The sequence below is a fragment of the Nerophis ophidion genome, linkage group LG15, assembly GCF_033978795.1.
Source record: "Nerophis ophidion isolate RoL-2023_Sa linkage group LG15, RoL_Noph_v1.0, whole genome shotgun sequence".
NCBI classification, from domain to species: domain Eukaryota; kingdom Metazoa; phylum Chordata; class Actinopteri; order Syngnathiformes; family Syngnathidae; genus Nerophis; species Nerophis ophidion.
Window position 1 is genome coordinate 10,770,652 of NC_084625.1, and position 19,986 is coordinate 10,790,637.

Here is a 19,986-nt window from a genome sequence, read left to right on the forward strand (position 1 = left end):
CCCAGGGTTCGGTCCTTGGCCCTGCACTCTTCAGCATCTACATGCTGCCGCTAGGTGACATCATACGCAAATACGGTATTAGCTTTCACTGTTATGCTGATGACACCCAACTCTACATGCCCCTAAAGCTGACCAACACGCCGGATTGTAGTCAGCTGGAGGCGTGTCTTAATGAAATTAAACAATGGATGTCCGCTAACTTTTTGCAACTCAACGCCAAAAAAACGGAAATGCTGATTATCGGTCCTGCTAGACACCGAACTCTATTTAATAATACAACTCTAACATTTGACAACCAAACAATTAAACAAGGCGACACGGTAAAGAATCTGGGTATTATCTTCGACCCAACTCTCTCCTTTGAGGCACACATTAAAAGCGTTACTAAAACGGCCTTCTTTCATCTCCGTAATATCGCTAAAATTCGCTCCATTCTGTCCACTAAAGACGCTGAGATCATTATCCATGCGTTTGTTACGTCTCGCCTCGACTACTGTAACGTATTATTTTCGGGTCTCCCCATGTCTAGCATTAAAAGATTACAGATGGTACAAAATGCGGCTGCTAGACTTTTGACAAGAACAAGAAAGTTTGATCACATTACGCCTGTACTGGCTCACCTGCACTGGCTTCCTGTGCACTTAAGATGTGACTTTAAGGTTTTACTACTTACGTATAAAATACTACACGGTCTAGCTCCATCTTATCTTGCCGATTGTATTGTACCATATGTCCCGGCAAGAAATCTGCGTTCAAAGGACTCCGGCTTATTAGTGATTCCCAAAGCCCAAAAAAAGTCTGCGGGCTATAGAGCATTTTCCGTTCGGGCTCCAGTACTCTGGAATGCCCTCCCGGTAACAGTTCGCGATGCCACCTCAGTAGAAGCATTTAAGTCTCACCTTAAAACTCATTTGTATACTCTAGCCTTTAAATAGACTCCCTTTTTAGACCAGTTGATCTGCCGTTTCTTTTCTTTTTCTTCTATGTCCCACTCTCCCGTGTGGAGGGGGTCCGGTCCGATCCGGTGGCCATGTACTGCTCGCCTGTGTATCGGCTGGGGACATCTCTGCGCTGCTAGTCCGCCTACGCTTGGGATGGTTTCCTGCTGGCTCCGCTGTGAACGGGACTCTCGCTGCTGTGTCTTGGATCCTCTTTGGACTGGACTCTCGCGACTGTGTTGGATCCATTGTGGATTGAACTTTCACAGTATCATGTTGGATCCGCTCGACATCCATTGCTTTCCTCCTCTCTAAGGTTCTCATGGTCATCATTGTCGCCGGCGTCCCACTGGGTGTGAGTTTTCCTTGCCCTTATGTGGGCCTACCGAGGATGTCGTGGTGGTTTGTGCAGCCCTTTGAGACACTAGTGATTTAGGGCTATATAAGCAAACATTGATTGATTGATTGATTCGTTGTTGTGTTAAAGAATAAGCTCGGCTTCTTCCTACTCCTTTTTGGTCATGCTGTAATAACAAACTGTAAATATGTGATGTGTCATATTATAATTGGGATTAAATTTACACCATAAAGGTAATTATTCCAAATACTGTGTTCAGTGAAGCAGGGCCAGGTGTCTTCCACGAGACTTTCACTTCTCGCGATATTTCCTCGGTGGCTCCCGCTCCATTATGGCGGCCTTGGCTGTGAGGTCTTGTCGGAGAGGACTCGCACAGATTTGGAGTCATGGACACCTTGCTTCTTTGTCCTCCCCACATCCCAAAGGTTTGCTCGCCTCTTAATAACACATTGAGCTTTTTAAAACACCATTTGTGTCCACCGGGGTAAGACATTTTAGACGTCCACGAGGGGGTGTGGCTTTGATGGACTGCGTCGATGTAAGAATATTGGACAAGAAATGACGGATTTTTTGTTTTTGTCACCGCTTTTACGTTGTCTAGTTACTAATTCCGAACAATAACAACCATATTGGTGTAATTAACACTAATTCATTGCGGGGTTTAGGCCTGTAGTGTTCGTAAAGTAATAGGTTACTGTCCCTTTAAAAAAAAGTTAGGCCGTCAAGTGTGTCAATTGTCGTGAAATTGTGCTGCACATACATAACGCCGTATTTTCATTAATTTTTTTTATTATTATTTTGATTTTAATCTTATGAACCATAAATTATAAATTGAAACATTTACAAACAATTGAAAAATAATAATAATCCAAATAAGTAGAAAAACAGTAAGGACCTCGTCAATTTTTAAAATTTTTTATTTGTTTATAAATTTAAACATTTACAAACAGACGAGAAACAATAATCAAAATAAGAACAAAAACAGTACAACATAAAACAGCGCCAGGGGGTTGTAAATTCAAATTAACTAAAATAAAATACAAATACACACACATATATATATATATATATATATATATATATATATATATATATATATCCATCTTCTTCCGCTTATCCGAGGTCGGGTCGCGGGGGCAGCAGCCTAAGCAGGGAAGCCCAGACTTCCCTCTCCCCAGCCAATTTGTCTAGCTCTTCCCGGGGGATCCCGAGGCGTTCCCAGGCCAGCCGGGAGACATAGTCTTCCCAACGTGTCCTGGGTCTTCCCCGTGGCCTCCTACCGGTTCGGGAGGCGTTCGGGTGGCATCCTGACCAGATGCCCGAACCACCTCATCTGGCTCCTCTCGATGTGGAGGAGCAGCGGCTTTACTTTGAGTTCCTCCCGGATGACAGAGCTTCTCACCCTATCTCTAAGGGAGAGACCCGCCACCCGGCGGAGGAAACTCATTTCGGCCGCTTGTACCCGTGATCTTATCCTTTCGGTCATGACCCAAAGCTCATGACCATAGGTGAGGATGGGAACGTAGATCGACCGGTAAATTGAGAGCTTTGCCTTCCGGCTCAGCTCCTTCTTCACCACAACAGATCGGTACAACGTCCGCATTACTGAAGACGCCGCACCGATCCGCCTGTCGATCTCACGATCCACTCTTCCCCCACTCGTGAACAAGACTCCTAGGTACTTGAACTCCTCCACTTGGGGCAGGGTTTCCTCCCCAATATATATATATATATATATATATATATATATATATATATATATATATATAAACAAAGTGCAAAGCCATAGGCTCACTCAATTTCAGTAAATAACTTAAATTTGGAACAAGGCCATATTAACCAGGCTAGTACAAGCTTAGACATCTTATAAGCAGACGCAGCATTGGCTGCTGTGACGCGAGAAATTCGTCCGCCATCTTGAAGTGGTGATGAGGAGCCGGCGAGCAGCCTGAACTGACAGTTGACAGGTAGAAAACAAAAGATGCCGGGTTGCTGTTCAGTAGCGATGGGTTGATGAGGCTTCATGTATTGTTTCGACACATTGCAAAACTGTATTGATACTGTGTCACTAAATACTGACATCTGCTGGACATTAAAAATCCCTACAGGCAACCTATGGACCGACTCAACTGACCCTGATTTTATTAGATAGTACTTTATTTATTCCGTCAGGAGAGTTCCTTCAGGAAAATTAAAATGACATATGACATAGTATATACAATAATATAAACCAAGTAATTTTATTTCATTTAAGATTATTTCATATCTTCATTTAAATAAAAATATATTTTTATCTTTTATAGATATAGTCAATAAATAATGTGAACTTGATTGAAACTTTTATTAGTAGATTGCACAGTACAGTACATATTCCGTACAATTGACCACTAAACGGTAACACCCGAATAAGTTTTTCAACGTGTTCAAATTGGGGTCCACGTTAATCAATTCACGGTAAAAAGGTAATGAGTTCGAGCTGGATTTGAACAAGTGCCCTAAGGAACGCAGCATGAACAACTACAGTCCTCCACTCTACCAACTGAGCTATCGAACAGGTTGTCTCTTACCGCTTTTTAATGTGACCAATAGGATGTTTGTTTGGGTGGGAAAATGCTAGAAACTTTGAAAGAACAGGATGAAACGACAAGGAAATGAACACAAATACCTTTTTTTCTTATATACGATCAAAATATTCCGACACGGTGGAAATGATCTCCGAAGACGATAAATGACCAACGACAGAAGTGCGGCGATATAATAAATAATTGGCAGCAGCATCTCGTTGATAGATGCGCTTCCTTATAAACACAGGTTGGCGCGCAGTCGTCAGTGCGACATAGTTCGCGTATCGGTCACGTGACCAAAACAGCTCATGATCGGCGTATTTTGGATACGGCAACAACAGAAGTCACACTGATTTTCAGGTGTGTAATTTGTTGTGAGTTTATACACTGTGTTGGTTTTGTTGTTTGAACAAGGTGATGTTCATGCACGGTTAATTTTGTGCACCAGTAAAAAAAAACATGGTTACACTTTAGCTTGGGGAACATATTCACCATTAATTAGTTGCTTATTAACATGCAAATTAGTAACATATTGGCTCTTAACTAGTCATTATCAAGTATTTATTAATGCCTTATTCGGCATGGCCTTACTAAAACCCCAACCCTGACTCTAACCCTAACCAAATAACTTTAAATTAAGTCTTTATTACTTAGAATATGTTCTCCTAGTGTCCAAATAACTCTAAATTAAGTCTTTGTTACTTAGAATATGTTCCCCATACTAAAGTGTTACCAAAAACATATAACTTTGTCTTGAATTTGAAAAAAAAATATATATATATATTTTTCACTAAAGAAGGGTTCGGTGAATGCGCTTATGAAACTAGTGGGGTTCGGTACCTCCAACAAGGTTAAGAACCTCTGGTCTAGCTTTTCCAACCCAATTTTGTCCAGCCCACCTTCATGAAATTTGTGGGACTTTTATCCAAAGCGACATACATAAAAAAATACATATAAAACAATCACTGTAAACATGATCATTTAAGGGAAGAATGTAATACAAAATATCAAAAGAGAAGAAACTTTCTGCTGCTGCAGCAACAGAGATACAGTCCATAGGTCTCTAAGATGTATAGATATCAAATGTATTCATACATTGTTTAATCATATTGTTTCTTGAATTTAAAAATAGCTGACCGTTTTTTTTCCTACTTAAGTGAAGTGAAGTGAATTATATTTATATAGCGCTTTATTCCCAGTTTTGATCTTGGACGTCTGGTCACTCATAGCATATAAGAATATTCTATTGCTGTTAAGCAAACTATGAATAATTAAACACGCCAAAACATGTATCCTTTATCATAGCTCCATGTATGACAAAAAAATGTGTGAAAATCAGTGGTATTCAGTGAGGTAAGATGAATTAAATGCGCTGACCGTTCATTGCTCCTGCCAAATGAATTGCACTGAGTGGAGTGGATCACCACTCCAAGATGGCGGCCCCGTGTCTCGTCAGCGCCAGTAGGCAGTAGCGGTTGATGTTGCGTACCCTTATAAGATGTCTACGAGTACAAGCTATCCAGTCCAGTACGACCTAAAATGGTACCTCGCATGCAGTCTCGTTGTTCCAGACGTTTTGATGAGAAGCTAACCCTGTGTGTCCACTAGGAGACCGGAGACACAAGTCCACAGTCCAGTATGCTTCCAGGCCAGACCTTCCCAAGCTGGCCTACAGAAGGGTGAAGGGCAAGAGTCCAGGTGTGATCTTCCTGCCAGGTTATGGGTCCAACATGAATGGGCAGAAGGCCGAGTCCCTGGAGGAGTTCTGTATGTCTCTTGGACACTCATGCCTCAGGTAAGACAAATAATAAACTCACACTTGGGAGACGTACTGTTTGTTTTGGACAAATGTCATAATATGTACACAATTTAACTAGTCCAAGAAGGAGTACGAAGAAGCACTTTTCTCAATATATCTCCACTCGAATTTTCCCATACCTGACACTTTGGTTTGTTTACATTCGGTCCTACTGAAATGAGATTTTCTTATTCAAACAGGGATAGCAGGTCCATTCTATGTGTCATACTTGATCATTTCGCGATGTTGCCATATTTTTGCTGAAAGGATTTAGTAGAGAACATCGACGATGAAGTTCGCAACTTTAGGTTGCTAATAAAAAAGCCTTGCCTTTACCGGAAGTAGCGGACGATGTGCGCGTGACGTTACGGGTTGTAGAGCTCCTCACATCCTCACATTGTTTACAATCATAGCCAGCAGCAGCTAGAGCTATTTGGATCGAGAAAGCGACAATTTCCCATTAATTTGAGCGAGGATGAAAGATTCGTGGATGAGGAAATTTAGAGTGAAGGCCTACAAAAAAAAAGTAAAAAAAGGCAATGGCAGTGAGAGCGATTTAGATGTTTTTAGACACATTTACTAGGATAATTCTGGGAAATCCCTTATCTGCCTATTGTGTTGCTAGTGTTTTAGTGAGTTAAATAGTACCTTAAAGTCGGAGGGGTGTGGCCACGGGTGTTTTGGCGCCAGAGTCTCTGAGAGAAGTCACGGCAGCTGAGGAGGACGCTGGCTCCGCTGATCTCCGGTAAGAGGCGACTTATTTCCACAATTTTCTCACCGAAAACTGCCGGTTGACATATAGTCGGGATCCATGTTCGCTTGACCGCTCTGATCCATAGTAAAGCTTCACCTCCGGGAATTTTAAACAAGGAAACACCGTGTGTTTGTGTGGCTAAAGGCTAAAAGCTTCCCACCTCCATCTTTCCACTTTGACTTCTCCATTATTAATTGAAAAAATTGCAAAAGATTCAGCAATACAGATGTCCAAAATACTGTGTAATTATGCGATGAAAAGAGACGACTTTAAGCCGCAAGTGGTCCTGGCTAATATGTCCCCTCCAACCAATAACGTCACAAACACGCATCATCATTCCGCGACGTTTTCAACAGGAAACTCCGCGGGAAATTGAACATTTTGATTTAGTAAATTAAAAATGCCGTATTGGCATGTGTTGCAATGTTAATATTTCATCATTGATATATAAACTATCAGACTGCGTGGTGGGTAGTAGTGGCTTTCAGTAGGCCTTTAAAGAGGCTGTTTGCAACCTTTAACCTATAGATCGACAAATAGGTTATTTTTAGGTTTGTTTCCGATTATTAGTAGTCAAGGAGGCCGATAATTGATATTTGGAGCCGATAATAATTTGCTATAGAGAAAACCCTGTTTTGTATTATTAAAAACACATTAAATATTTAAAGTGGAATATTTAATTTGAATTAATTGGAACCAAGGGCTTCACGGTGGAAGAGGGGTTAGTGCGTCTGCCTCACAATACGAAGGTCCTGCAGACCTGGGTTCAAATCCAGGCTCGGGATCTTTCTGTGTGGAGTTTGCATGTTCTCCCCGTGAATGCGTGGGTTCCCTCCGGGTACTCCGGCTTCCTCCCACTTCCAAAGACATGCACCTGGGGATAAGTTGATTGGCAAAACTAAAAATTGGCCCTAGTGTGTGAATGTGAGTGTGAATATTGTCTGTCTATCTGTGTTGGCCCTGCGATGAGGTGGCGACTTGTCCAGGGTGTACCCCGCCTTCCGCCCGACTCTAGCTGAGATAGGCGCCAGCGCCCCCCGCGACCCCAAAAGGGAATAAGCTGTAGAAAATGGATGGATGGATAATTTGCTAATCAATAAAATAAGTAAGGCATATGATTTCCGTGTACATTCACGTAACCGTGGACAGAGTCATATAATTGGCCTATAAAACAGAATCCACTGTTAAACGCAGAATAATATCAGGGAAATCGACATAAATGTGAGTGAAATGTTGTCATTGTGAGGAGAAGAAACCTCCCCAAAACTCAACTGCCATGTTCAGAACTAAAACAATGAGGAGACGGTAGGCTTGGCGATATGGGCGAAAAAGTAAAACTCCGTGTATTTTTACTTAAACGCGATATTCGATGTGTATCTCGATACATTTTCCAGTGAAGATATACACATAAATATATTCATTTTTGAGCGTAATTCACTGAAATTGAAGTGAATGACAACTCTACTGTAAACAGTCAGTGGCACTTTTATTTAACCCAGTTAGTCAAGATGGGTATAAACTACATAAGTGTGTAATGGTACGTGTATTTGTATTGAACCGTTTCGGTACGGGGGGTTCAGTTCGGAACGGAGATGCACCGAACGAGTTTCCATACATTCATATTAAGTAGCGCACCGCACGGACGGACGTAAGTAGCGTACCGCACGTTGTGTAAACAATGCACACCGAGGCTCAACACACAGCATGCCAGCAACGACCGGGCTACGACAACATGCAAAAGCCAGAGCTGGGAGACCCTCCTGCCTCGTTAAGTTCTCCCGTTTGGGAACACTTCGGCTTCGCAGTGCGATACAACAATGGAGGACGAGAGGCAGACAAAGTGAAAGCGGTTTGTCGACATTGTTCAGCAGCAGTAGGGTATGCTTCTGGCAACACATCAAATATGCTAACCCATTTGAAGCGGCACCGCCCCCAAGTGAACATCGCTTCAACGAAGAGAAAAACAAGTGTGGTGCAAACACAGCTCCCCACCGCATTCAAGCAGCCTCTCCTTGGCCAGTCAGACAGGGCTAAAGCAATAACAAATGCCGTTGGTGTTTTTATATTATGTACCATATTGCATTAAAAACTAGAGTTTGATCCACTTCTATGGTGGAAGAACAATGAACCCAATTCTGCCCATGTATTGGGCAGAATTATTATAGTGTTCCCAATGTTAAAAAAATGTTAAAATTGTTTGCAAATTTGGTCAATAAATAACCAGAAAATTTATATTTTGTTGTTTTCTTATTGTACCGAAATGTACCGAACCGTGACCTCTACACCGAGGTACCGTTACACCCTTAGTATGAACGGCACATAAAATAAACTGTTTAAGTAGCACATAATTACGTAAAATAGAAAAATAAATAATTTATTCATAAAATACATTTTCTTTCTACATAAAATAAATAACATAGCTGTGCAAATAATACAAAATATGTCAACTTCAGATACAAAATACATTTGCAGGCAGGCAAAGACTATGGCTGATTGAAAACACTGCAAGATAGTTCCCCTGATCAGTGTGATTCAGCACAAAGATGCCCCACAAAAGTTCCTGCAAATCCAAAGTTCCCTTCGTTCGTCTTTCTCTCCGTTGTCAAGTTTGTTGTCATAGAACAGGGGTCACCAACGCGGTGCCCGTAAGGACCAGATGAGTCGCCTGCTGGCCTGCTCTAAAAATAGCTCAGTTAGCAGCACTCCTCTATTTTTTAAATTGTATTTATTAACTAGCAAACTGGTCTCGCTTTGCTCGACATGTTTAATTCTAAGAGGGACAAAACTCAAATAGAATTTGAAAATCTAAGAAAATATTTTAAAGACTTGGTCTTTACTTGTTTAAATAAATTCATTTATTTTTCTACTTTGCTTCTTATAACTTTCAGAAAGACAATTTTAGAGAAAAAATACAACCTTAAAAATGATTCTAGGATTTTTAAACACATATACCTTTTTACCTTTTGAATTCCTTCCTCTTTTTTCCTGACAATTTAAATCAATGTTCAAGTAAATTTATTTTTTTTATTGTAAAGAATAATAAATACATTTGAATTTAATTCTTAATTTTACCTTTTTTTTGTCCGACAAAGAATATTTGTGAAATATTTCTTCAAACTTAAAAAAAAATATTCGTCTTTGTTAGAAATATAGCTAGGTCCAATTTGTTATATATTCTAACAAAGTGCAGATCGGACTTTAACCTATTTAAAACATGTCATTAAGAAAAATCTCAAATTAATCTTAATCAGGAAAAATTACTAATGATGTTCCATAAGTTATTTTTTTTATTTTTTCAAAAAGATTCAAATTAGCTAGTTTTTCTCTTCTTTTTTTCGGTTGAATTTTGAATTTCAAAGAGTCGTAATATATTTATAAAAATATTTATCTGTTTCTATATATATTTATTGTGAGAAATCATTAAGATGATCAGTGTTTCCACAAAGATAAACATCATTAATTATTAATAATAACATAGAGTTAAAGGTAAATTGAGCAAATTGGCTTTTTCTGGCAATTTATTTAGGTGTGTATCAAACTGGTAGCCCTTTGCATTAATCAGTACCCAAGAAGTAGCTCTTGGTTTCAAAAAGGTTGGGGACCCCTGTCATAGAAATACACAATAAATAAACAAGTTGCTGAGCATATTCTGATGGTGATCGTGTGTTTTGAAAACACCTTTTAGGAACACCCCCAACTGTGTTCAACCAATCAGCGTTCCACCGCTGAAAAGTTCCCGAAGAACTAAAAAAAAGTTAAAATTAAAGTACCAATGATTGTCACACACACACTAGGTGTGGTGAAATTTGTCCTCTGCATTTGACCCATCCCCTTAAACACCCCCTGGGAGGTGAGGGAAGCAACCCTTGATTCTGAGTGCCAAGCAGGGAGGTAATAGGTCTCATTTTTATAGTCTTTGGTATGACTTTTTACCGGAGTAAGTGGGAAAGTTCCTGAAAAAGTTCCTGCAGTGGTAGAGGGCCGAATGAGCAGATTTTGTAGTGCGCAGCTTTACGAAGCATGATAAACATATTCCACGTAGTCACTCGTGCCCCCCCCCTGACATTGCACGTGCTCCACCAAAATATTCAACAGTGACATTTGCTCCTGAACACTTCCACAGGTTCGACTACACAGGACACGGCGCCTCGGAGGGAGTCCTAAAAGAAGGAACTATCGGTACCTGGAAAAAAGACGTCCTTTATGTGTTGGATGAATTAGCAGAAGGCCCACAGGTAAAAAAATGAATGCTTCCTAAACACGTCAAAGGTCATCAAAGTGGGATGATATCACATACGATGAAGATACTGGGATATGTTTAGAGCGCTGTCACCGTCATGATTAAAAATATGATAATATATAACCATCAGCGCCATGTTTGAAATCAATCTGTTTGGCAGATCTACTTTTATGGTATTTGTGAACGCACCAGTCCTCAGGGGTCCAAAGTGCAGGCTGTCGCAACTTTTTAATGGCCCGCGGCACATTCTAAAAATACTATTATATAGAAAATTATTATGAATATTGACCTATTCCTGGCTCCAATTACTTCAAATCAAATATTCCACTTTGAAATATTTTTTTGAGGAAAATATTGAATATGTTGTGTTTTTGCTATATAAAAGTGCAAAAAAGCGTAAAAAAAAACATTGAAAAATATGAATAACTTATAATGGACAGATAGATTTATAGTTATATATATATATATATACACAATTTATTTATATGGAATTTAAATAAATTGTGTATATATAATATATATAAGTGTACAAATGTATATGTTTGATTTAAATGTTAAACTGTGTATATGAGACGTGTGCTACATATATGTTGCTTATATATTGTTTAAAAAAAAAGTAATATAAGTGAAGCATGTTTTAGATTTTATATATTTTGAACCTTGTTCTTGTTGTGATGGGGTAGGTTTATATAAGCGTTGCTTCAACCTACACCCTTTCGGCTCAATCATTGCTCAAATGAGTGTTTTTTTTTTCTTTTCTTGTTGTTGTTCTTTGTTTTATGTGAAGATTGCCGAAATAAAATACATTGATTGATTGATTGGTCTAAAGATTTGAGCATTAAAAATAAAAATAAAAAATGTCCTTTTTTGACTTTTTTTGGGATCCCAGAGACATTAAGGCCGATTATTTTAACTTGTCATTGCTCTAAAAATAATAATGAATCAAAATCAATGTCTTTATGAATCATTGACTTATTCAAGGCTCAAATTACTTCACATCAAATATTGCACTTTAAAATATTTTTTGAGGGAAAATATTGCATATATTGTTTGTTTGCCGGATAAAAAAAAAAGCATACAACAACCAAAATTAGACATTAAACATATAAACTTAATGGATGGATAGATCTGAAGTTGGTCTAGAGATCTATTTGTTGAAAAAACATATATATATGTGTGTGTATTTCTTTCGAGGCATATATATATACATATATGTGTGTGTGTGTGTGTGTGTGTGTGTGTATATATATGTATATATATATATATATATGTGTATATATATATATATGTATATATATATGTATATATATATGTATGTGTGTGTGTATATATATATATATATATATGTGTGTGTGTGTGTGTGTATATATATATATATATTTATAGTGTGTGTATATATATATATATTTATAGTGTGTGTATGTATATGTGTACATATATATGTATACATATATGTATATATACATATATATGTGTGTGTGTATATATATATGTGTATATATATATATATATATATACATGTATAAATGAGATAATAATATATATATATATATATATGTATGTATATATATATATATATATATATATATATATATATATATAACTGTTTCATGAGGGGTTCCCTCAATCATCAGGAGATTGAGGGAACCCCTCATGAAACAGTTCTATAGAGATGAAGTAGTCTTGAGATTTTTCCCACACCTACATATTGCGCTCTACCACGGTATCGAGCACTATTCTCTGGATAATCCAATCAAGACATACATATATATATATATATATATATATATATTTATAATATAGATAGATACATATACCGTATTTCCTTGAACTGCCGCAGGGCATATAGTATGCGCCTTTTAAGGGAGTTAAAAAAAATCTCATATCAAAATGGCCCCCGCATTCTTTGATTTTCCAGCGCGTGGCCCTCAGTGGAAAAGGTTTGGACACCCCTGCAATTATTATTGCCAACAATGATTTTGTCTTGATGCTTGCTGTAGAATTATCTTAATTTTGCAGCTATCTCTTCAGTTATTTCATATTTGTTAATTTCACAAGTTGGCCACAAGATGTCACTATGACACCACAATGCCCAGAGCCATGAATAGAGAGATTTATGGACAAAGCTGTTTCAGAGTTGGCCCCAAACATCGCGTCCTGTAGTTACGTGAGGGGCTTTTGACCCATCATTAAACAGATTTTCTGACCAAACTCTCTCTGATTGGTCAAAATGCCTCTCAGGGCGTCATGTTTGGGACCAGCTGTGAGGTGGAGGTGTCCGTACTCTCTATTAACAGCTTTACCCCCGCTAGCTGTGATGTCACTGACACATGTCTACTAAACCTTTTTGTTTGCTTCTAGATACTTGTGGGCTCCAGCATCGGAGGCTGGCTCATGCTGCTGGCGGCCATTGCAAGGCCGGAGAAGACTGCCGCCCTGGTGGGCATTTCCACCGCCGCTGACCACATTGTTACGTCATTCAAATCTCTCCCCCTCGAGGTAAGAGCCCTTTTCCGTACCGCTTGTACTGAAATAGCAGCCTTTGCTGTAGGAGATGCCCCGCCTTGATCAGTGAAAATATCTGAAAATTCATTTTTTTCCCGCTTGAATGTCGTAAGGGGGGCCCCTTACCCAAACAATTATCAATCAATCAATGTTTATTTATACATCCCTAAATCGCATGTGTCTCAAAGGGCTGCACAAGCCACAACGACATCCTCGGTTCGGAGCCCAAATAAGGGCAGGGAAAAACTCACAACCCAGTGGGATGTCAATATGAATGACTATGAGAAACCTTGGAGAGGACCGCAGATGTGGGTGACCTTTAAAACCCTTTAAAAACAACCACGGTTGAAGAACAAGGGGCTGTACACCGCAAGGAAATTAAGGCAAAGGACCGACTAAAAAAATAACATGTAAAACATAAGTAAAAAACACATTGAAATAGCAATCACAAATTACCCTAAGAACAATTTATTGGATAAAAAGCAGTTAAAAAGTTAAAAAAACAGTTAGCAGGACAAAATCAACAAAAACTGAAAGCAGACTGAGAGCAGTAGACGGCCAGCCACACACGGCGGCGCCATCTTGGAAAATTAGTTGAATATAGGTTGAAAAGCCATGTGGTCTACATACAACACACAAAGACAAAGATATGTTTCAAAGGGCCAAGTTATTTCAGGCCAGAACAAATTGACAAAACTATTTTAAATAGCTGCCACATAACAAACAGCATAATAACAACATATCACAACATAGCTGTAAACCTGGCTTCACCCAAGGAAGGCACACATGACATACACAAAGCCTAACCAGGAATTGTGAAATAAGATCATGTCTTCAGGAGATCAACACTGTACTGAAGTCCACAACACTCTACGCATTTCCCCAGTTTTAGTTTAAAGATAAGGAAAGATTGGCCTGGCCCACTAGGATCCCGCTTTATGTTTGTTAACTTTATAGTCTATACATTTAGAGTGATGTGATAATCAAAAACTTTTGAATTCTAGAATGAAAGAGTATGTTAGAGAATTGACAGAGTGTACCTTCTCTTCTCCCGCTTGTGACACAGGCAGATTCAGAAGGACGACACTGCAGCTCTCCAATAAAACTGTTTCTGTTCTGTTTCTAGCCGATACTACATAAAAAATAACGTAAAATAACGCAGTAAGGCATCTTGTAGTAACAGTGACTGAGTATGAAAAAATAACGCGTTAGACTACTGGTTACCACTTTGTAACGCATTAATCCCAACACTGCTGTTAAGTAATAATAATTTTATTTTATTTTTTTAAATAATACCGTATTTTTCGGAGTATAAGTCGCTCCGTAGTATAAGTCGCACCTGCCGAAAATGCATAATAAAGAAGTTAAAAAACATATATAAGTCGCACTGACACCAACACCAAGAATAGACATTTGAAAGGCAATTTAAAATAAATAAAGAATCGTGAACAACAGGCTGAATAAGTGTACGTTATATGAGGCATAAATAACCAACTGAGAAGGTGCCTGGTATGTTAACGTACCGTATTTTCCGCGCTATAAGCCGCCCCGTGTTATAAGCCGCACCTTCAATGAATGGCATATTTAAAAACTTTGTAAACCTATAAGCCGCACCGGGTCATAAGCCGCGCCCCCGCTGCGCTATAGGGAATGTCAAAAAAACAGTCAGATAGGTCAGTCAAACTTTAATAATACAAACCAGTGTGCGAATGTGCAATCACAACAATAGTAACACTCAAAATATTGCAGAGCAATAGCAACATCAATAACTCAACTTTGCTCGAACGTTAATGTCACAGCACACAAAATAAACATTTAAAGCTCACCTTCAGAAGTTATTCCTCATCCATAAATCCCTCGAATTCTTCTTCTTCGGTGTCTGAATTAAAAAATTGGGCGAATACGGCATCCAAAATGGCGGGCTCCGTCTCGTCGAAGTCATCAGAGTCAGTGTCGCTGTTGTTGTCCGGCAGTTCCATCAATCCTGCCTTCCTGGCCGGATCTTTCTTCAGCTACCTTGTTTTTACAATATGCGTGGAAAGTAGCCAGCTTTTCTTGAAAGTCTTTTGGCAGTTGCTGTGAAATAGTAGTCCGTGTGCGGATGGAGAGATCGCGTCTTTTCATGAACCGGAAACACCAAGAAGCACCACCTTTTTAAATCATCTAAGTGAAGTTCGCTTGCTGGCGCTGTTGCTTTCATTGGAATAGTGATGGTACTGACACTTCTGCTTGCTGCTCTCTGCTCAACTACCCACTGTTCCAGTTTGTCCTCCAACTGTTGCCATCTTGCTTTGTTCCCTCAAACTCTGTGTTGTCTTCTTTACTTGGCGCAGGTCATCCTGTTGCTTCCTCCACCTAAGCACCATTGATTCATTTATGTTCAATTCTCTCGCTGCAGCTCTATTTCCGTGTTCTTCTGCGTGACTTATTGCCTTGAGTTTGAATTCTGCGTTGTACGCGTGTCTTTTAGTAGGAGCCATTTTGTGGTCGTCTTTACAGAAACACACAAATGAAATGAATCGGATTAGCCGCGCGCTTGTTCTTCTACGGGGGCGGGTGCTTACCTTAGTGGTTCCGTACCATAGAAGAAGAAGCGCTTACTCTTTCCAGGTGGGCGGGCACTTACCTTGGCGGTTGCTTACCGTAGAAGAAGCGCTTCCTCTTCTACGGGGAAAAAAGATGGCGGCTGTTTACCGTAGTTGCGAAACCTAAACTCTATGAAAATAAATATTTATATTAATACATATAAAAGGCGTACCGGGTTATGAGCCGCACTGTCACCTTTTGAGAACATTTTTGGTTTTTAGGTGCGGCTTATAGCGCGGAAAATTCGGTAATATATTATGGTAAGAGTCATTCAAATAACTGTAACATATAGAACATGCTATACGTTTACCAAACAATCTGTCACTCCTAATCGATCTAGTCGTCTCGTCCAATTTTCCACCATACAAAGAGTGTGCCGGCCCAGTCACACGTTTTTTCAGAATCAGAAGTTTTTTTATTGCCATTTTTTGAGAACGGTTTCACAAACTAGGAATTTTAGGTGGTGCAATCGTGCAAAATAAAAGACATATAACACAGAATATAGAATACAATAGGGGGAGAGGTTGGGGGGGTGGGGGTGTATGTTCTGGCACGGAAGAGTTAGGGCTACATGGGATTCTGGGTATTAGTTATGTAGTGTTTATGTTGTGTTACGGTGGGGATGTTCTCCCAAAATGTGTTTGTCATTCTTGATTGGGTGTGGGTTCACAGTGTGGCACATATTAGTAATAGTGTTAAAGTTGTTTATAAGGCCACCCTCAGTGTGACCTGTGTGGCTGTTGATCAACTAGGTCTTGCAGTCGCTCACTGCCTCTTCAAAAGCCAAATACAACAAGTAGCTGGGCTGGCACGCTGTTTGTACAGGTTGTAGAGAACACTAAACGCAGTGCCTCTTAATATTGTAGTTTGAGTGGAATTTGGGAGAATAATTACCCCTGGAGGGGCACTGAAAAATGTGAGTATCCCGAAAAAACCGAGGGTATACAAGTATGACGCTGTAAAGCGCCATTCATATAAAACTCGCGGGCCGCACCAACATTACATTTTCATATTAAGGTGCGGGCCGCAAAATAACGTCTCGCGGGCCGCGTGTTTGAGACCCCTGGCTTACAGTCATGTAGTGACCAAATATGTGTGATTAACACACTCCACATAAGTCAATAACATCAACAAAACTCATCTTTGTGCATTCATGCACAACGTTATAAGTTTGTGTGGACAAAATGAGACAGAAAAAGAAGCGGCATAAATCATGTCTGGGAAAGTTATGCATGTAAACCAGGGGTAGGGAACCTATGGCTCTAGAGCCAGATGTGGCTCTTTTGATGACTGCATCTGGCTCTCTGATAAATCTGAGCTGACGTTGCTTAACACGATAAGTAATGAATAATTCCATTTGTAATCACAGTGTTAAAAATGTTCAAAATATCAATTATTCTCATTCATTTTTAATCCGTCCATCCGTTTTCTACCGCACCGGTTCAAGAAGTTGCGTCAATGGTAAGAAGTTATTTATTTATTATTGGTTAGTGTGGGGCTTGCCTTCCTGGGGGTTCTTCAGACCCCCAAGCACCGACATGAGAGCCTGTTTCAGGGTTACATTATTGTTTTATTTTTCAATAAATCTCTCAGTTGCTTTCCAGCAATATTATTTCCAGCCTCAACCCAGTCTCTCCTCCTGGCTGCTGCTTATAACAGAGCGACAGGTGATTAGATAACAAGGCCCAGGTGGGCCATCTACGCACCTGTCGCTGCAAGCCCGCAGGCCACGCCCCCTCCACAGTTAACTTCAGAATAACAATGTTATTACAAAGAATAAGAGACCTATTATACTCTAGAAATGTTGGTTTAACTTAAAAATGCACGCGTTTAGTTGTGTTCAGTGTTAAAAAAAATATTATATGGCTCTTACGGAAATATATTTCAAAATATTTGGCTTTTTGGCTCTCTCAGCTAAAAAGGTTCTCAACTCCTAATGTAAACAAACTAGGGTGAGTTCAATGACCGCCAAAATTAGTAGGACAAACCGGCGCTCACCAAATACTCAAATCAGTGAAGCATGTTTAATACAAACAGTCTGCTTTATAGCCATTAGGGATGTTTGTGTCACGTTTGTCCTTCTGAAGAAACCAAATTATTTAAAAAAATATATGTTTTTTTCCCCTCATCATTTCCATTTTTCATATATTTTTGAAAAAGCTCCAGAGAGCCACTAGGGCGGTGCTAAAGAGTCGCATGTGGCTTCGGAGCCGCGGGTTGCTGACCCCTGGTCTAGTCTTACGTGAATGAGCTAAATAATATTATTTGATGAAATTGGCCCTAGTGTGTGAATGTGAGTGTGAATGTTGTCTGTTTATCTGTGTTGGCCCTGTGATGAGGTGGCGACTTGTCCAGGGTGTACCCCGCCTTCCGCCCGATTGTAGCTGAGATAGGCGCCAGCGCCCCCCGCGGCCCCACAAGGGAATAAGCGGTAGAAAATGGATGGATGGATGATATTTTACGGTAATGTGTTAATAATTTCACACATAAGTCGCTCCTGAGTGTAAATTCCCCCCCCCCGGCCAAACTATGAAAAAAACTGTGACTTATAGTCCGAAAAATATGGTAATTGGCTTTTTCCAATCGGTGCGGCGTCTTCAGTAATGCGGACGTTGTACCGATCCGTTGTGGTGAAGAAGGAGCTGAGCCGGAAGGCGAAGCTCTCAATTTACCGGTCAATCTACGTACAATATATAATACAATATATTTATCGACCGGTAAATTGAGAGCTTCGCCTTCCGGCTCAGCTCTCAATTTACCGGTCGATCTACGTTCCCATCCTCAACTATGGTCATGAGCTTTGGGTCATGACCGAAAGGATAAGATCACGGGTACAAGCGGCCGAAATGAGTTTCCTCCGCCGTGTGGCGGGGCTCTCCCTTAGAGATAGGGTGAGAAGCTCTGTCATCCGGGAGGAACTCAAAGTAAAGCTGCTGCTCCTCCACATGGAGAGGAGCCAGATGAGGTGGTTCGGGCATCTGGTCAGGATGCCACCCGAACGCCTCCCTAGGGAGGTGTTTAGGGCACGTCCAACCGGTAGGAGGCCACGGGGAAGACCCAGGACACGTTGGGAAGACTATGTCTCCCGGCTGGCCTGGGAACGCCTCGGGATCCCCCGGGAAGAGCTAGACGAAGTGGCTGGGGAGAGGGAAGTCTGGGTTTCCCTGCTTAGGCTGTTGCCCCCGCAACCCGACCTCGGATAAGCGGAAGAAGATGGATGGGCTTTTTCCAACATTTTTATAACTGAGACCCTGACGGGTCCCCAGTACCAAACTTGAGGGGAGCCCTCACGGTAAAAAAAATAAAAAAAAATACATAAATATATTGTATTGGTTTTGAAAATGAAAAATATCAAAGTGTGTTCTTGTGAGTTAAAAAGGTGACGCAGACCTGAATGATGTTTTCCTGTGCAGACGCGGAAGGAGTTTGAGGAGTCAGGCGAGTGGACGCTGCCCACCAAACACTCTGAGGACGGCCTCTACAAGTTCAGCATGGACTTCCTTCGCGAGGCGGAGAACCACTGCGTGCTCCACAGCCCCCTCCCCATCACCTGCCCCGTGCGCCTCATCCACGGGCTGAAGGACGAGGACGTGCCCTGGCACATCTCCATGCAGGTGGCGGAGCGCATCCTCAGCCCCGACGTGGACGTCATCCTGCGGCGCCACGGCCAGCACCGCATGTCGGAGAAGGACGACATCAAGCTGATGGTTTACACGCTGGACGACCTCATAGACAAGCTGACCACCATGGTGTGACCAGGTACTGGGGGAGAGGACTGTTTAAAACTAGCAAACACCGGCATGTTGCTTTGCCAAAAACACCTTTTATTGGTCGTGCGTCCTTTTATTTCCACTGTCACGAAAAGGGAGATCCTTCCGGTTCCCAATGTTGTGTTGTCACTCACTGCTGCTTCCTCTCTCCTCCTTTTTAATACCATAGCCTTCCCGTGCCTTTTTTAAGACCTAATTTCACCCGTGTGGGCCCAATAAAACCTCTGCACTCTCTTAAGTGCAGCTGTGTCTTTTCTAGATTGCATGCTTGTTTTCAGCCGCAGCAGGTAAGTAAAGGAGCATGGTGGAGGACACCAGCTTGACATTCTTTATCGCCCGAGTTGTGGATTTTTCACGCCGAATTGAGCACGGCCGACTACTGCTCAATGGGGCGAAAACAAGCGCCGAAACTGCGGCCCCGACCTTTAACTTGTGCTTGACATATGCAGCCTGTCCTCACTCATTCAGTAGGA

The 19,986-nt window shown here is 40.7% G+C and overlaps 1 protein-coding gene across 1 annotated transcript; it reads left to right on the top strand.

Annotated features, from left to right (window-relative positions):
- Positions 1-1,564: 1,564 nt before the first annotated feature.
- Positions 1,565-19,747, top strand: abhd10b (abhydrolase domain containing 10, depalmitoylase b). The gene is made up of 5 exons (XM_061921496.1): positions 1,565-1,721; positions 5,469-5,655; positions 10,536-10,647; positions 13,014-13,151; positions 19,157-19,747. The coding sequence occupies exons 1-5, from the start codon at positions 1,628-1,630 to the stop codon at positions 19,496-19,498; spliced, it is 873 nt and encodes a 290-aa protein (XP_061777480.1). The 5' UTR covers positions 1,565-1,627; the 3' UTR covers positions 19,499-19,747.
- Positions 19,748-19,986: the final 239 nt, after the last annotated feature.